The 19,673-nt window shown below is 36.0% G+C and overlaps 1 protein-coding gene across 3 annotated transcripts; it reads left to right on the forward strand.

Moving 5' to 3' along the window:
- The first annotated feature begins 230 nt into the window (after positions 1–230).
- Positions 231–11,491, forward strand: mis18bp1 (MIS18 binding protein 1). Of its 3 annotated transcripts, XM_046855112.1 has the most exons (18): positions 231–320; positions 646–1,194; positions 1,279–1,383; positions 4,268–4,369; positions 4,465–4,769; positions 4,932–5,005; positions 5,204–5,325; positions 5,415–5,505; positions 5,616–5,725; positions 6,408–6,574; positions 6,670–6,730; positions 7,026–8,001; positions 8,128–8,297; positions 8,399–8,538; positions 9,384–9,526; positions 10,205–10,283; positions 11,196–11,247; positions 11,348–11,491. In XM_046855112.1, the coding sequence occupies exons 2-18, from the start codon at positions 687–689 to the stop codon at positions 11,452–11,454; spliced, it is 3,312 nt and encodes a 1,103-aa protein (XP_046711068.1). In that variant the 5' UTR covers positions 231–320; positions 646–686; the 3' UTR covers positions 11,455–11,491. The 3 variants fall into 3 exon arrangements, with proteins under 3 accessions (XP_046711068.1, XP_046711066.1, XP_046711067.1); XM_046855110.1 differs by lacking the exon at positions 231–320 and having other exon boundaries at positions 649–1,194; positions 11,199–11,247; XM_046855111.1 differs by lacking the exon at positions 231–320 and having other exon boundaries at positions 649–1,194; positions 4,274–4,369.
- The last annotated feature ends 8,182 nt before the right edge of the window (positions 11,492–19,673 follow it).

Raw genomic sequence — 19,673 nt, forward strand, 5'->3', positions numbered from 1 at the left:
TTGTCTTTGCACCAGGTTGCAGCCGATGCACTTTATGTGGCGAGGACACTTACTAGTCCTTAGCCCTGTGTTTTCTGTGATTGTTGATGTATGTAGCACCAGGGTTCAGGAGGAATGTTGTTTCGTTTCTTTATTTTACTCCAACTCAGTAGGTGGCGCCAAATGGTGGTTTGTCAACCACCATAATACATTAAAGAAGAAGAACATTCAAAAGAAGCGCTCATTTCAATCGGTGAGGTAGGGGAGATGCGGTTTTCTTTTGTTTACAAACATTTATGTTCTTTGGAGGACAGCAAACCGACAGAAGTTGTCCGGTTGCGGTTGGTATTATAACGACATCGGCACCTTGAATATCAGTTTGTTTTTAGTAACTTTTCTAATTCAATATTTTTGTCGTTGGCTACTTATCCACAGATAGTCTAGACAATTAAGCGTTGTAGACAAACAGCATTTTTTTCTTAGTTATTTTGTGTGTACTGCGCTTATAATTTATTTTGAGTTACGTAATTAATTTATTTCATTAGTCAATGTACCTAGAACCGTACCGTAAAAAAATCTAACGTCAGTTAATAATAATAAAATATAATAATAAATAAATAATAATCAGTAGACTATACTGTATTTTCTTTATTCACTTTCCTTTAGGAATATATCTGGGACTTGTATCCAACTTTGTTTTGTCAGCCATGTACCTGTCTCCAGCCAAGCCTCTTCAAACTTCTCTGCACCCTAAGCTGTATTGCAGCTCTCCTGTACAACTCTCCTGTACAAACCAGCACCGTGGCAGAAACTGCACTACAGTTGTGATGAATTCCACAGTACATGATCATCAACTTGGAGCTGAGTCTAGAGCAGCCATGAGCTGTGAGCTCAGCACCATTAATAACTCTGTGATGCCTCTGCAACGAGTCACTGACACACCAGCAAAAGTCTTTGCTAGATTAAAGGCCAAGGTTCAGCGCCAGAACTCAGAGGAGCATGGTGGATTCGATTTCATACCCAGACAGCCCTGTACGGCTGCCCCGATATTCAAAAATATGCAGGAGCCATTAGTTGATGATGCTACATTAGTTGGGCACGATACATATGTTCTGACACTTTCACCTCCTGAGTGCATCAGCAAAAACACAGACCATACCGAAATGACATCACATCTTGATGAAGCAGGAGGCTATAACCAAGACCTGGTTCACAGTTAGTAATACAATTCTATCAGTCTGGAATTTAAATATTTTGTGTGAAATCGCTTTTGCATAATTAACATATTTTTCCCTTTAGAATCTGTGGTTGAGAAAATGATCATTGAATCCTTGCCCCACATAAAAGCACAGCAAAAGAAAACTGGGATGAATAGCACCAGCAAGTCCACAAATATAAGGCAAGGTGTGTAAAGATTGATTTTCCCTTTAATTTCTTTTTTATTTATTTGACAGATATTTTACTCCAGGTCAAATCAAGGTAGTTCTAGAAGAACACAATGCAATAAATACCAAGTTTTACCAATTAGGCAAAAAATAGTGAATTTTGTCTAGGAAACTTTGAGTAAATGGTCAGACTAAAATACTAGTGATATTACTCAGAGTGCTCTGAACACTGGTTATAAATAAAATGACAAATTATTAAATCCTGCATTAAGTAAAGGCATTTTGTCTAATTCTGGTGCACCTTTAAATCAGCCAGTCATGTGTTCAAATAAGTTGTGTATAGAACACTCGCTTTAATACACTATTGAAATAAATTTTATTTTATAAAGGTCCTATTCTTTTTAGTTGTATTTAGATAAATCGTTAAGCTCAAAAAGATATCACAGCAATATCACTTTTTCTATTTGCATTCATTTTTAACCACTAAGCTTTAAAATTAGCAAATTAAAACACAAGCACTGCAATGACACTCAAGGTGCTGAAATTGTTTGAAAATTTTACTATGCTATGGAAAGAAATGCTGCTTTACTTTCCCCATATTATATTGATGAATAACTAGTTTGTCATTATTGCAGCTAAAGTGTCGTCTATTATTGTTATTATACTATATACTATTGCTTGCCATATTCTATGCAATTTACATTATGCTTAATTGTGGGTTCAAGCATGAAATGCTGAAACCCTATTGATTTTTGTATAGATTTTTATTATTAGGGGTTCAATGCTGCTTTACAAGCATGAAAATCTCACCAGTCAACACATTTCCATCTCCATCCTTTATTGCTCTAACTTGCAGCACATCCTTCCCAGTTTGGGCTCTCTGTCTGGCCAATAAATCCTATAAATCTTTTCTCCTTCCTTAGTGTCCAGCTTCTCATACAGCTTCTCATTCCTTGGCTTTCGCCACATCCCATCTGCTTCCGCATCTCCTTGTACTCCTGCCTACTTTTCTCATCACTCTGTCAATCCCAATTCTGTTTCGCCAACCTCTTTCTCCTTATGCTGTTCTGCACTTCCTCATTCCACCACCATGTCTCTTTGTCTTCCTTTCTATTTCCAGAAGTTGCACCAAGTACCTTTCTAGCTGTCTCCCTTATCACTTCTGCAGTAGTTGCCCAATCATCCAGCACCTCCTAACCACCACCGAGCCCCTGTCTGACCTCTTCCCTAAACCTCACACTACAGTCTTCCTCTTTCAGGTTCCACTATCTTATTCTTCTTTCAGTCCTCACTCTCCTCCTCCTCCTCTTCTTCACCTCCAAAACCATCCTACAGACTGCCATCTGATGCTGTCTAGCTACACTGTCCCCTGCCAACACCTTAGTCTTCAATCTCAATAAGGTTGCATCTCCTACATAGAACATAGTCCACCTGTGTGCACCTTCCTCCATTCTTATACATCACCCTTTGATCCTCCTTCATCTTAAAATAAGTGTTCACCACCAGTGTTGGGCAACGTTACTTTTAAAAGTAATGCATTACAGTATTGAGTTACTCCCCAAAAAAGTAACTAATTACGTTACTTAGTTACTTTTTATGGAAAGTAATGCGTTATATTACTTTTGCGTTACTTTTGTGTTACTTGTATCTCTTTCACGCCTTACATGTGTAACAGGTGTAATATAGATAATTGCCATTAAGAAATCAGTTATATATGGCCAAAAGACATGTCTTAAACATTTAAAATGCTTAATAACTTCTGAGAACAATATGATCGACTAAATCTTGACCACAAGGCTGAACACTTTCCAGTCGCACTTCTGTACACTGCTTTGCAATCTGCCTTCGCCGTCAGAAATGTAACTATCGTTCGTGTATATAAGGTTAAGGGTGTGGGATGCACACCGGTGATGTGGAGGGAAAACATACCTTTCACTGTCATCACGTAAAACTTCGTGCAATTCCGTAAATATGACCTCGTCCTCCTCTACATCATTCTCTGCTTCATCATCAGCTTGAAACATTCTGAACGCTTTTTACAAAGCGAATTTGCTCTCTATCTCCGCTGCGATGGCATCGTTCATGTGTCTCCCACGGAAAACTTTTATTCTGAGCAGTCCATAGAGCTGCAGAGGTGGAAAGTTGGCAAAAGTTTTCTATATTTCTGTCCCCATTTCCATATATGCAACATTGCATAATGTTGCATATATTCAACATTATACACACACACACATCTGTAGTGCTGTGCTTTGCATGCAGATGTTTATTTTTATTTTTATTTTATTTTTGAAGTGGTATTTTTTGCAGCTGACAAGAGCTTTTTACCAACACACAATCTACACTTAACCATTATTCCTTTCTTCTTTTCCTCGACTATTTCAAAATAATAAGAATACTTCCATCACAGTAATGTAATTCTCTGGTTTGCCATCTCTGCTTCTGACCAGCTTCTGTTCCCGCGGCTCGCACGTATGAGTGCGCGATTCTATGTAACTACGTTTATTTTAATTCAGTATTTATTTTTTCATGCAAAATAATTTAACTGAAAAGTAACTCGCATGACTTTTTAAAAAAAGTATCTCTGATATTAATGTGTAAATTTATAAAGAAACGCGCTACTTTACTCGTTACTCCAGAAAAGTAATATTACGTAACGCACGTTACTTGTAACGCGTTACCCCCAACACTGTTCACCACCACCATTTCCATCCTTTTAGCAAAATCTACCACTATCTGCCCTTCCACACTCCTCTCCTTATGCCCAATACCTACCCATCACCTCCTCATCACATCTGTTCCCTTCACCTACATGCCCTTTAAAGTCTGCCTCAATCACCAATCGTTCACCATCTACTACTGCATCTAACTCACTCCAGAATTTTTTCTTCTCCTCCATCTCACAGCCCAAGAAGCTTATGTTTTGCTGGAGCGCATGCCTGATGACCTACCTGCTCAGCTAGGACCTGCAAAGCCAACCCAATTAATGAATTGTCTTAAAAATAGAAGTAATTCACACTTGGAGAAAATTTTGAACCTTAACATTCTGCCACTCCATCTACAATTATCTATATTAATGTGTGTTTCTCTTGTCGAATTGTAGGTTATCATGGTGTGTTTGGGGAGAATATTTTAAAGAATGATTTGGAAGGTGCCGTAGAAGACAGCAATAGAGTAGATATAGTTCAGTGGTCAGACATCACTGACCAAAGCCAGACAGGGTCAGAGAGACCAGATAAAAGGTCAAATAGTCTGTGTAAGCATTTAGAAACACCACCACCTCCACTAATGGAGGATTCTCTCCTGCAACTATCACCACGCATCTCTATCCCCAAGAAGCAAAAAACATCAGTTAAATCCAAACAGCAGACTAAGGAAAAAGACAAAGCTCTGGGTGGCAGGATGAATGTAAGTAAAGAAACTTGATATCACTTAATATTGTTTGTTTGGAATGTAAATTTTCTTTTAAGTAAATATATTACATATGGAAAAAAAGTTGAATTACATTCTATCCATAACACGTTCCCTGCCTGTTTTGTTATGGTAAAATTATTTGTATTCTTTCTAAAGGTGACTGAGATTCATTTAAGAGATTGGGTCTTGAAGCTGCATAACAAAGAACTGATTGTTGATGGCATTCGCATGTAAGTTGATTGTATAGAGCATTTGTTTTCAAATGTTTGTAGTTTTGAGCATTGCTTCCATGTGTAAATATGGATTATTTAAAAACAAAACAAAAAAGTAACTTTTCAGCTTCCAGAACTGTTAATACCTTTTTAAATTGCAATTGAAGGCAGATTAATTTTTGGCTTAGACATGTCTTAATATTTTCCTCTGATTAGAGACAACAAGATCCCTTGGCACAGTAGTTGTATAACTGAGCGAGTTTCAGATAACATAGTTAAAACTGCATCTGGTGGGACCTATGTACTAGTTGGAAAGATGTCACTCCATCACGGTTCATGTAAGCTATTCAGTTTTGTACAAATTCTGAATGTGATTTCATTATGCCCCTTACTTTGTTTGTCTAACGAGAAAATTTTTCTTATTTAGCATTTCCTTCGTGGTTTATGAAGAAGTTCCTTTTTGGATTTCCAGAAATGTGGAAGGAGTACCTAAATCAATTCTTGACTGATACAAAAGGGTATATTCCTCATGTATTTAAGTTCCCATTTTTATTGGTTTCCTTTAATATGACATCATATAGAGAAACCTGTAATGTAGTTGTGTTAAATTATTTTATTGTTTTTTTAGAAGTGGAAAGAATCAACAGAGGAACAATTCAGCACCAACTGAACCACAAAAGAAATGGCCCTCCAAAAAACAGACATCCAAACAACTCAAGTCAAAAGACTCTGTTACCCGTAAGTCTGCTAAATGTAATTCTATAAAAGGTTCAGGTTGAGCTAACAATTTCTGCTGTTTTAAATCATAATTTATAATTACAATTATGCTAAATAATTATACTAAAACATGGTGAACTATTAATTAAAATCCTGCTTCAGTTAGCTAAAATTAACTGGAGTAGACAATGCATATTTTACATTTATAAAGATGGGTCAATAAATATTTGGACAATTACAAAATTAGCCATTTTGCCTCTGTACACCACTACAATGTATTTGAATTTCAGCAATGACGATATCACTGAGGTGTACAGTTTGTGTTAATTAAAAATACTAATAGTCTAATGATTTTTTTAATTAGTTTTGCCTTATTTACTTGCATCGACACTGTGGGCCACATATTGAGACTTCTCATGAACAGCTGCCAAGTGCAAATTCAACACTTAACAACAGTTACTTTTGAGCCTATAAATGTAGGGAGCTTGTTCATGCAATATTTTTGCTAATCACTTATTGATTGGTTCATTTCAGATACATTGTGGTGCAGTAGTGAGGCAAAATGTAAATTGTCACTGTCAAAATATGTATGAACCTGACTATAAATCCAAGACATTATGCACTGTATACTTTTAACATGTGTGTGTGTATATAAGGTTTTTAGACATGAACTTGCACTTAGCAAACATTCTCTTTGGTGCAGCTGTTAGCTCTGCAGGCAGTATACAACCTCATAGTGCTCCAGTATCCCGCAGTGGACGTCTCATCAAACCTCCTCTGGAGTACTGGAGAGGAGGTAGAATCACTGTAGGGCCTGATTTGAATGTTACAGTCCATGAGGATTATACATCAACTTCCAGTTTATTGACGGTAGTTAGTTCTATGTATCTCCTTTACGTAGAAGATTGTTAAAGATTTCAATACTTGATTTACATGCATTTTGTTCATTTTTGTTTATCCTTAAGCCAAATACAAGACCGGTAGTACTTTTTAAATCACTGAAAGGACAGCCTGCATACAAATCTGGTAAGTTTTATGAGCTTGTCATTTTTATTACATTTTTGTAATAATTTGCTAAAAGCTGCACCTAACCTGATTGTGGTATTGACCAACCACCATGCTTTAATTATTTGTTTGTTTAGGGCATGTGTTATGTATGTGAGCTTCTAACCAGCAAGGCAAGCTGTGGTTGCTTGAGTGTACCACATGGCTGGTCCATGTGTAAAATCATATACAGTACAATTAAAATAATTTTGCACAGGTTTGATATTGTCTTCTATTGCCCATGTTTTATATTATTTTTATGTTTGCTTTGTGACAGAAATGCAAAATAGCAGTGATGAGGATACTTTGGTACCAAAGAGGTGTGTTAAGCAACGTAAGTCTTGGAGGACTGGGGGAACCAAAACATGGGAAAATACTTCAGAGACCAAATCTCAGGATGCTGTTTTTAATTCTGACTCTGGAAAAAAAGCCATTGCCAAAAATCCTTCTTCTCAGCAAGCACAGTCTGAGCGAATGCACTTGAGGAGGGGACGGTCATATTCTAGAGAGAGAAACTCTACTGGTTCAGAATCTGAGGTCACCAAATGTGGTGCATATTGTGGTTCAGCTAAAGCTGGTGTTTCTTCAGGCCAGGCCACTAAGAAAAAAAATAAAACCCTGCTCAACCGTAACCATCTACAGAGAGTCATTCAGGGTGATCAGCATTTGACTACATGCTCAGACTCTGACACTAGTTCCACACAACTTCAGGTTCTGAAAAGCACAGGTTCAGATCACTTATTTACACCTTCAGATTCTATAAAAGGATGCAGAACAAAAGCCTTGAAGCAGAAAAGCAAAACAGTTCCTCACAAAACTACCATATCAGAGACTAATGACTCTGATTCCTCTATACAGCAAGGTAAAGTGAACACACAGAAGCAAAACAATGTTCTGCAGAAATATGATTATGTGGTAACTGATGCTGGTGATGAAAGTCCTCCTTCAGTTCAGAGTAAAGAAGATAAAAGCAAGAATTCAAAGTCTAGTCTGAAGAGGACCAGACAAAAGAAAAGCTCAGTAGCTTCTGAAAAAACAACAAATGGACCTGCTCTCCTGGTTCATAAACATCCTGAGCAATTTAAAATGGCAGATAATCCTCAGCCTCCTGTGTCAAATAAAACTGGAACGAAACCAAAACAATCAGCAAGATGTAAAACAAGCAAAAGTGATGAAAAGAAACCCACAAAGCACTCTGAGCAAGATGCCCTACAAAGAGCATGGACCGATAAAGAACTGGAAAAACTTAATGAGTAAGCTGTTTTTTTTTTTTTTTTTTTTAAGTCTATCTTTTAATATTTCAGAATGATCCTTTACATTAAAGAAAATGTGGACCAACCTGGCTACCACTATGTAACATTTATTATTATGAATTCTAGGGCCCTGAACTCCTTACCCATGCACAAGAGTGGCTATTGGGTTGATGTCTCATTGTTAGTTGGTACACGTTCAGCTGAGGAGTGCCAGAAACAGTACACTGCACTTTACCACACTCGTGGACGAACCAAAAGAAAACATAAAGCAAAGACTTCTAAAACAGATGAATCAGGTAATTCTTCTTATGTAAAGAAATATATTAGATTATTATATTGGCATAGTTATTTGTTTTATTTTTATTTTTTTTACATTTATTTCTATTTGCTTTTGCAGCAAAAGAAACCGCTTTAATTACTGCTAAAGTTGGAACACTAAAGAGGAAAAAACAGATGTGGGAGTTTTTGGATCATATACCGAAAGATGATCATGATGATCTCTTTGCTGGCTCACCAATGCACAGCAAACAAATCAAGGTGCTTTGTTATTTTGTTACAGATTCAGCATTTATGGATCATATTCGCATAGAGATTTAACTTGAATTTGTGGATGACAGCAAACTGTGTTGAGAACAATGATTTCTGCCCATTCAGTTATTTTCATTACAAGATTATGCCTGTTTTTAATCCAGTGTTGCCTGAGGGCCTGAAGATCACGAATCTCTAATATTGATTTTAGCCTTTGTCACTTGTTCCAGAATCTGAATCTTTTGATGATATGTAATGCAGATGACATGTAAAGTCAGCACAACATTGTTACTGATTGGTGAACTTGAATCTTTCCTTCTGAGACTGACCTATTGCCACCTAATTAATTGCTAAATGTTTCTCCAGCTGTTTCTTTTGGTAACACTTAGTTTTCCAGCCTTTTGTTGGCCCTGTCCCAAATTATTCTGAGATGTTGCCATCAAATTTAAAAATACCTTGTTTTTTCTTTAAAAAGTTGTATTTCCTCAATTCAAACCTTTTGGTATGCTTTCTATGATCTATTGTGAATAAAATTACATTAGCAAATCATTGAATTAAATCTGACTTTTGCACATACAATTTTAGATAAGTCATAACATGCCCAATCAAAGTTAATTAACAGTTTCTTAATTCTGAATCAGAATTTAAAAAATGTGTTATGAGTGGCCATTGATATTTGTCCACAGTTTAATATAGTTACATTTTAAACTAACAATAAAATTAATATCTTTGAAATGCAATGATTTAATGCTATCTCTAACAATACTATAACAAAAATGAAATTGTGTGTGATGGTCTTTTTGGAAGAGTAAAATGATTATGTAAAAAAAAAAAATTGCTGTTTTTTTATGCAGTTGCCTATATGGTCAACAAAAGGAGATGAGCCAGACTTTGGTCATTTACAAAATCCACAAACTCCCAGCTCAAGCATGTTTTCTTCAGTGAAAACACCTCAGTGTTTACACATTACCCCAGGAATGCTGCGCTCTGTCAACAGGTAAGCTCTTTTTAGATGTACAGCAAATCACCTATTTTGTGATTTTATTGCACAGTATTTTATAAATGTGTGTGTGTGTATATATAGATATACTTATTTGCTGCTTATTTAAGGAACACCTGCAGATCCATGCAATTCTCTAATCAACCGGTCCACTGGCAACTGCGCAGTGCAGAAAATCATGCAGACAGATGTTTTGATATTCAGTTCATGTTCACATCATTCAGCAGAAAAGAAAAATGTGACTTGGTATCTCAGTTTGTCCATAATGTGTGGAGTATTTTATAAACTAGAAATTTAACATACAGTTCTCTATAGAGTTTACACAGATCTGTGAAAAAAACAGCCAGTCAACTGCGCTTCTATAGGCAAAGATTCCAGGCCAATAAGACATTTATAAAAATAATAATAAAACAAAAAGTAGCTTTGAGTGTACCATGACTGAGTGAATCCCAGTTGCTGTTTATTATTGTACATAATCTAACTGTGGTTTTACACCACCATTTTAGTAAAGTAAATTATGTGTATAGTTGCATGGAAAATTGAACTAATTTAGAATACCTGTTAGGGGGGCTTATGAAAGGTTTCATTTAAAGATCTACTGTAACTTCTAGATCACTGCAAATGGGCAGTGTTTTGGCTGTTAATTTAGTGTAATCACTCTTCTTTTTTTCTAAGGGACAACAATGATAAGTATGTTTACCACCTACAGAAGGTAAAAAGGCAAGGCAACCATGGCAGAAAGGGTTGCCCTAAGGTAGGTTAGCACATCGTGCACAAATCAAGCAGCGGTGTAATATCAATTTAAATTACAATATTTCATAAAACATACCACCCCCTATGGTCTATAGTGTATAAATATAATTAAACAAACATATCTCTATCTGAAGACAAATTGTGTGTGCCTAGTAGGGGTACACGAAATTCACAGTTTGGTACGTACATTGATGTTTAAGTTACTGTTTGGTATGGTTACTTTTAAAACAATTTTAAATAAAATTCCTGCTTGATTAAATAATATGTAAAATAATATTTTATAAAAAATAAAATGGAATAAATACAAGTAATGCAATACATGTTTTATTATATTGATTAAATTGGGTAATTAATTAAATTGGCACAATTAATGAAAAATGTAATTAAATAGTTTACATTTGTTTAACCCATTTGGGTAATGGAGTGTTCTTTACAAATTAATATAACATTTTCTTGTGATGGATCTACTCTACTTATTTCAGAATATTAACAATTTTCTTTATTCCTTCCATCCTTTATTTATTCATTCCCTCGATATGTGGAATTGTCAGGATGTTCTACTTTTAAAAGATATTCTTCAAGCTGGACATAACGCTCTAAAGAATCCATAGTGCTAGTGTTAGCCGCTAGCCACTTATGGGTTAGCGGCTAATGCTAACGCTATGGATTCTTTATCGTTTTCATGCACGTGCAAAACAAATCTTATTTCTGGTACAGATTGATGTGCCCTGTACCGAAAAATTGTGGCACGAATACGTGTACTGTTGCACCACTAGTGCCTACAATAAATACCCTTTATTCATCAAAATGGTATACTGCCTTTCTGTCAATGTTTTTAAAATTCTGATTAATTTATGGAATTTGTTACTCTGATGTGGTCTTTGTTGCCTTATTTAGTATAAATTATTTTTAGCAGGACAAGTTCACACCTGTTACATCAGTCAGGAAAATGAAGAGATGTGTAGGTATGTATTCTGGTACAGTATAAAATGTTCATGCATCACAAGTAGTGGTTTTGAAAATGTGTCAAAGCTTTAGCGTTTTTCTTTATTTCTCTTTATATAGCTGAAGATGATAACTTTGTTGTTTGGAACATGCTCTCTGACAAGGATGGTCCATCAGTGAGAGCAGAGGAGGAGGAAGAGGAGGATTATTTTCTGGAGGAATACTGAATAATATGAAAAGAGTCAATAAATCCACATTACACAATGTGTTTTGATTTGTTACTTTTTTGACTTGTGGTTTAGGTCTGCACCAAGCAAAAGTTCCTTGTTTTTCTTAAGTATGTTAGCCAGCCTGGGGAATCTGACCGTTTTTGTAAATATTTATATAATGTTAACTATTTTTTATGACCTTTTTTTGTTTTTAGAAATATGTAATTGCTGATGTTTTAGCATAAAGTAATTTGTTACTTTTATTTGAACATCTTTGTATGGATTTACCTTTGTAAATCTACTAAAAGTTCTCATTTAAAAAAAGATTATGCTTTTGTAATTGTGACTCGATAAGTGATTTTTAAAGTTAAATGATGTAAACAAAGTCTTGGCTAAGAATACTTAAATGTGATTTAGTTTACCAAAACACAACAGTTTAAGCTGTTTTTTTTCTCTCCACTTTTTCTAATGTGCTTACAATTTTCCTCAAACTTACAATTTCTTGCAGAACTAACAATGCTTAAAAACGTTGACATTCAAATTCTTTGCACTATTTACAATGTGATAACTCTAGATTTCCATTCATTTTTATAAAAACATAAGTTGCATCAGGTCCTGTTTTTTCCCTGGGAGTTCTACTTTTATAATTGACAGTTTTGTTCACTTGAATAAATAAAGTATTGGAATCACAATTAAGATGGTGCTATTTAATTCTGGAGTGTGAATTGCCAATTGTTTTGTCACATTTACATTCATGATATTGGTCACAATACAGGAAAATTTGTTTTTAAATTATATATTACATGTACATATGAGGTGGTATGAAAACATTTTGAGGCTAGCCCTGTTCTAGGAATGTCTCTTTTGCTGAGGGTCCTCCTTAAACCCTGGCAGTAGAACTATTGACTGTCTGGCCAATGGGGAAGAATTCTCAATGCACAATGCCACGAATGTTGAAAAATATGAGCATGCACTTGGTTGAGCTGTGAACCTGCCTTGCCTTTTTCGGTGGTGGAGATGATGGGCTCTTCCACTGTAAAGACTGTTGCATGCCTCAGGGTTTTACCCGTATACCCAAGTTCTGTCACCAGTATTGATCCTCGACATGAATGAAGGCTCGTCCACAGCAGAGTTTTTGTCAGACATTGGTGCATTGTTCCTTCTGCTCCTGGGTCAGCAGGCTGGCACATGAAGATTGCATAGACTGGTCTGTAAGACACACAAACAATGGTAGCAGTGTTGTGGAATATTCTCCAACATACATCATGCACAACTTACCGAACGGTTTTGACATTTTCGGAGGTTGAGCTTATCTTCCAATAAAGTTCTTCCACTCTTGAAGTGCATGTCTGGTCTGTACAGACAGTAGAAACAGTCTTCAGTGCTGCTACTATATTTCCTCACTTTGAAGCTAGAGTTCTCACTGCACTAGTTCTGTAATGATTTGTTTGGGGCACATTTATTTGCCTCAAAGCTTCATTTAGTACATTTAAACATGGGATAATGTGTTTTCCACGGACTACTATTACTGACCCACCACCTGCAGAACTCTGGTGTGCTCTAGACAGGTTTAACACAAAAGACATAACAGAATGAAAAAAATCGAGAAACATGGAGAAAACAGCGAGGGGTAAGGAGAAGATTTAGGCCATAGAAAACGCCAGAAAGTTTCCAAAGTTTGGGATCATTTCTAAAAACAGTAACTGCCCTGTACAGCATTTTCTTTGTTTTAATTTTAATTAAAAGTAATTTGAAATTGATTATTTATACAGTGAGGGAAAACATTTTGATCCCCTGCTGATTTTGTATGTTTGCCCATTAACAGAAAAAAAAATCTGTCCATAATTTTAATGGTAGGTTTATTTAAACAGTGGGTAAAAAAAATTTTAAAAAATCAGAAAAACAGTACTTTGTAGCAAAACCCTTGTTGGCACACAGAGGTCAGACATTTGTTGTACAACCCCTGGCAAAAAGTATGGAATCACCCTTCTCAGAAGATGTTCATTCAAATGTTTAATTGTGTAGAGAAAAAACCAAGCACATATATGCCACAAAACAATTTTCACTCAACAAAACAATATTCTGGCTGTATAAAACACTTAAAAAAACAACAAAGAAAGATAACTATAGTCAATTACAAGTGTTTTTACAGATCAAACAGAGGAAAAAAATATGGAATCACACAAATCTGAGGAAAATTATATGGAATCACCAAATAAAAACACTACTAGTACTTTGTTGCACCACCTCTGGCTTTTATAACAGCTTGAATTCTCTGAGGCATGGATTCAGCTAATGACAAACAGTATACTTCATCAATCTGTCTCCAGCTTTGTCTTATTGCAGTTGCCAGATCAGCTTTGCAGGTTGGAGCCTTGTCGTGGACCATTTTCTTTAATTTCCACCACAGATTTTCAATTGGATTGAGGTCCGGACTATTTGCAGGCCATGCCATTGACATTATATGTCTTTCCTGTAGAAATGTTTTCACAGATTTTGCCCTATGGCACGATGCATTATCATCCTGAAAAATGATGCTACCATCACCAAACATCCTTTCAATTGATGGAATAAGAAAAGTGTCCAAAATCTCAACATAAACTTGTGCATTTATAGAAGATGTAATGACTGTCATCTCTCCCATACCTTTACCTGACATACAACCCCATATCATTAATGATTGTGGAAATTTGCATGTTTTCTTCAGGCAGTTGTCTTCATAAATTTCATTGGAACGGCACCAAACAAAAGTTCCAGCATCATCACCCTGCCCAATGCAGATTCGTGATTCATCACTGAATATAACTCTCATCCAGTCATCCACAGTCCAAGATTGTCTTTCTTTAGCCCACTGGAACCTTGTTTTTCTGTTTAGATGTTAATGATGGTTTTCGTTTGGCTTTTCTGTATGTAAATCCCATTTCTTTTAGGCGATTTCTTACAGTCCGGTCACAGACATGAACTCCACTTTCTGCCCATTTGTTCCTCATTTGTTTTGTTGTGCATTTTCTGTTTTCAAGGCATATTGCTTTAAGTTTTCTGTCTTGGCGCTTTGATGTCTTTCTTGGTCTACCAGTACGCTTCCCTTTACAACCTTTCCATTTGATTTGTACTTGGTCCAGATTTTAGACACAGCTGACTGGGAACAACCAACATTTTTGCAACATTCCGTGAAGATTTACCTTCTTTGAGAAGTTTGATAATCCTCTCCTTTGTTTCAACTGACATCTCTCGTGTTGGAGCCATGAGTTATGTCAATCATCTTGGTTCAACACATCACTAATGTGTGCAAGCACTCTTTTTTAACTGCAGACTAATTAGCAGTTGTAATCAGATACAGGTGTTTGTTTTAGAAATGCAAAGTGCATGATGATTCCATATAATTTTCCTCAGATTTGTGTGATTCCATATTTTTTTCCTCTGTTTGATCTGTAAAAACACTTGTAATTGACTATAGTTATCTTTCTTTGTTGTTTTTTTAAGTGTTTTATACAGCCAGAATATTGTTTTGTTGAGTGAAAATTTTGTGGCATATATGTGCTTGGTTTTTTCTCTACACAATTAAACATTTGAATGAACATCTTCTGAGAAGGGTGATTCCATACTTTTTGCCAGGGGTTGTAGTTAGCCACCAGGTTTGCACAAATTTAGGGAGGGATTTTGTCTCACTCCTCTTTGCAGAGCCTCTTCAAGACATTAAGGTTTCGAGGCTGACGTTTAACAACTCAAACCTTTAGCTCCCTCTACAGATTTTCTATGGGATTAAGGTCTGGAGACACTCCTTAATGTGCTTTTTCCTAAGCCACTCCTTTTATTGGCTTTGCAACCTATTTTCAATGCTCTGGTTGAGGGAAGCAGGTTTTCACACAAAATTTTACGGTACATGGCCCCGTCCATCATCCTTTTGATGCGGTGCAGTTGTCCTGGCCCCTTAGCAGAACCCCCCCCCAAAAGCATAATGTTTCCACCTCCATGTTTGATGGTGGATGATGGTGTTCTTGGGGTCATAGGCAGCATTCCTTCAAAAGCAGCGAGTTGAGGGGATGCCAAAGAGCTCGATTTTAATCTCATCTGACCACAACACTTTCACCCACTGAATCCTTCAGATGTTTATTAGCAAACTTCAGATGGGCCTGTACATGTGCTTTCTTGGGCAGGGGGCCTTCTTGTTACCAATTGTTTTCTTGGTGATTATGGTCCCAGCTGCATTGACATAATTGACAAGATCCTCCCGTGTAGTTCTTGGCTGATTCCTCACCGTTCTCATGATCATTGAAACTCCATAAGGGGAGATCTTGCATGGTTATTTTATTAACCTTTGATTGCATGGTTATTTTATTTTGTGTTTCTTCCATTTGCAAATAGTTGCTCCCAGCTGTTGTCACCTTCTCACCCAGCTGCTTGTTGGTGGTCTTGTAGCCTATTCCAGCCTTGTGTAGGTCAACAATCTTGTCCCTGACATCCTTGGACTGCTTTTTGGTCTTGGCCATGGTGGAGTGTTTGGAATCTGACTGATTGACTGCTTTTGTGAACAGGTGTCTTTTATACAGGTAACGAGCTAGCGAGGGTGAGAGCATGCTCCTAATCTCAGCCCGTTACCTGTATTAAAAGACACCTGGGAGGCAGAAATCTTGTTCATTCATAGGGGATCAAATACTTATTTCACTCATTAAAATGCAAATCAATTTATAACTTTTTTAAAATTATTTTTTGTTGTTATTCTGTCTCTCACTATTTAAATAAACCTACCTAAAATTGTAGACTGATAATTATTTTGTCAGTGGGCAAACATACAAAATCAGCAGGTGATTAAAGATGTTTTTCACTCACTGTATACAGTGCGTTTAAAAAGTCCCTCTGCAGTGGTTGCGGAGTAGGTAGTGGAGCATGTTTTTAAAGCTGGCGATAAATACACTGATTTAGTTCGTGGAACATTGCAAGCAGCTTTCTGGAGACAAGAATACCAAATAGGGCGAGATTTAATAAATAAATACGAGTGAGAATAATTGAGTTTTATTTAACAAATAATTTCCCATAACTTACTCTATGCAGCCACTTTTAACAATGGACATTATCTGCGTAAAGCTGCTTTTAAACAATATCATAATCGGTTACTTGATTAATCGATTAAATAATCGTTAGAATACTTGATTACTAAAATAATCGATAGCAGTAGCCCTACACCGCACCTATGCTCAGTCTAATTGTGCGAGTCTGCTCAGATTCCCACAACAGGCAGGGAGTGTTCACTTTTCCTAAATCCTGCAGCCTGTGAAAATAGTATAATACGGTAGGTAACGCTTCTTTTTTTTAGTTAATGATAAAATAATAATAATTGTTAGTGTTAAGATGGGTCTCTCTGAACACATTCCTATGTTGTCTGTTCCGTGTCTATAGGATCTTTATGATGTGAGTATGTAAGGTATACAAAGTCTTTTTCTAGGCTCACACATCTCTAGTTACTATGGCTTCTTACCCAATCAGGAACAGTTTTAGCTCAGGTTTTTCATATTGTTATTGTTCTTCTACAACAAATGTAGGATGGATGGAATGAAATGGTGATCAGTTATTTTACTACAGGTCAAAAGTTTTAAAACCCATAATAATGCTTTCTATCTGTCCAAAACATAAAAAAAACTCAACTAAAACTCTAACTACTTAAATAAAATATGTATAAAAGCTAGGATTGAATACTGAACAAATAAAATGTGTCCAAATTGTCAACCTTGATTTTCTGCAATATGGCTAAAATAAGGTATTGCACTGCCTGCTGGTGGTTCTTAGTTTACTATGTCCTGAATATTTTGTATCTATTTTTCATGCATTATTTAATATGCGCAACATCACAAGTGCGCAATATGCACAAGTTTTCATTACAAGGTAGAAGTGTCAAAACTTTTTCCTCTAAATGTATTAGATCACAAAACAGGCGCAGCTGCAGGAAAAAAAATTATAATAATTGTTTTACATTTTTGATAATTCTACAGAAAAACAAGAAGAACAAGAGACTTGTTTGAGCCAAGAAACACAAAGAATGGACATGTGCTTTCTTGGGCAGGGGGCCTTCTTGTTACCAATTGTTTTCTTGGTGATTATGGTCCCAGCTGCATTGACATAATTGACAAGATCCTCCCGTGTAGTTCTTGGCTGATTCCTCACCGTTCTCATGATCATTGAAACTCCATAAGGGAGATCTTGCATGGTTATTTTATTAACCTTTGATTGCATGGTTATTTTATTTTGTGTTTCTTCCATTTGCAAATAGTTGCTCCCAGCTGTTGTCACCTTCTCACCCAGCTGCTTGTTGGTGGTCTTGTAGCCTATTCCAGCCTTGTGTAGGTCAACAATCTTGTCCCTGACATCCTTGGACTGCTTTTTGGTCTTGGCCATGGTGGAGTGTTTGGAATCTGACTGATTGACTGCTTTTGTGAACAGGTGTCTTTTATACAGGTAACGAGCTAGCGAGGGTGAGAGCATGCTCCTAATCTCAGCCCGTTACCTGTATTAAAAGACACCTGGGAGGCAGAAATCTTGTTCATTCATAGGGGATCAAATACTTATTTCACTCATTAAAATGCAAATCAATTTATAACTTTTTTAAAATTATTTTTTGTTGTTATTCTGTCTCTCACTATTTAAATAAACCTACCTAAAATTGTAGACTGATAATTATTTTGTCAGTGGGCAAACATACAAAATCAGCAGGTGATTAAAGATGTTTTTCACTCACTGTATACAGTGCGTTTAAAAAGTCCCTCTGCAGTGGTTGCGGAGTAGGTGGTGGAGCATGTTTTTAAAGCTGGCAATAAATACACTGATTTAGTTCGTGGAACATTGCAAGCAGCTTTCTGGAGACAAGAATACCAAATAGGGCGAGATTTAATAAATAAATACGAGTGAGAATAATTGAGTTTTATTTAACAAATAATTTCCCATAACTTACTCTATGCAGCCACTTTTAACAATGGACATTATCTGCGTAAAGCTGCTTTTAAACAATATCATAATCGGTTACTTGATTAATCGATTAAATAATCGTTAGAATACTTGATTACTAAAATAATCGATAGCAGTAGCCCTACACCGCACCTATGCTCAGTCTAATTGTGCGAGTCTGCTCAGATTCCCACAACAGGCAGGGAGTGTTCACTTTTCCTAAATCCTGCAGCCTGTGAAAATAGTATAATCTGGTAGGTAACGCTTCTTTTTAGTTAATGATAAAATAATAATAATTGTTAGTGTTAAGATGGGTCTCTCTGAACACATTCCTATGTTGTCTGTTCCGTGTCTATAGGATCTTTATGATGTGAGTATGTAAGGTATACAAAGTCTTTTTCTAGGCTCACACATCTCTAGTTACTATGGCTTCTTACCCAATCAGGAACAGTTTTAGCTCAGGTTTTTCATATTGTTATTGTTCTTCTACAACAAATGTAGGATGGATGGAATGAAATGGTGATCAGTTATTTTACTACAGGTCAAAAGTTTTAAAACCCATAATAATGCTTTCTATCTGTCCAAAACATAAAAAAACTCAACTAAAACTCTAACTACTTAAATAAAATATGTATAAAAGCTAGGATTGAATACTGAACAAATAAAATGTGTCCAAATTGTCAACCTTGATTTTCTGCAATATGGCTAAAATAAGGTATTGCACTGCCTGCTGGTGGTTCTTAGTTTACTATGTCCTGAATATTTTGTATCTATTTTTCATGCATTATTTAATATGCGCAACATCACAAGTGCGCAATATGCACAAGTTTTCATTACAAGGTAGAAGTGTCAAAACTTTTTCCTCTAAATGTATTAGATCACAAAACAGGCGCAGCTGCAGGAAAAAAAATTATAATAATTGTTTTACATTTTTGATAATTCTACAGAAAAACAAGAAGAACAAGAGACTTGTTTGAGCCAAGAAACACAAAGAATGGACATGAGTTCAGTGGAAATCTGTCCCTTGTTCTGAAGACTACAAGTTTGAGATTTTTGGTTCTAATTCTTCTTTCTAGCCATATGTTCTGTTGCTGCATATATCTGTTAAAATCTGAATATGAAGAAACAGAATATGACCCTTATACTGTAAAGTTACATTTAGACACCTTCTTTCAGTGCTTTATTTTTATTATTATTATTTAACATAGTACATTAATAATGACAACATCTTACATATAAATGAACATGTATGATCATGTCATCACAAATCTTGCTACTTCTTTAGACAAAGTGTTAACTGT

This window comes from Silurus meridionalis, chromosome 8 (genome assembly GCF_014805685.1).
Source record: "Silurus meridionalis isolate SWU-2019-XX chromosome 8, ASM1480568v1, whole genome shotgun sequence".
NCBI classification, from domain to species: Eukaryota; Metazoa; Chordata; class Actinopteri; order Siluriformes; family Siluridae; genus Silurus; species Silurus meridionalis.

Coding starts and splice junctions, on each gene's coding strand:
- mis18bp1 (XM_046855112.1), top strand. CDS start 687: ATGTACCTGTCTCCAGCCAAGCCTCTTCAAACTTCTCTGCACCCTAAG. Junction 1,195..1,278: donor TAACCAAGACCTGGTTCACA/GTTAGTAATACA, acceptor TTTTCCCTTTAG/AATCTGTGGTTGAGAAAATG. Junction 5,326..5,414: donor GTCACTCCATCACGGTTCAT/GTAAGCTATTCA, acceptor TTTCTTATTTAG/CATTTCCTTCGTGGTTTATG.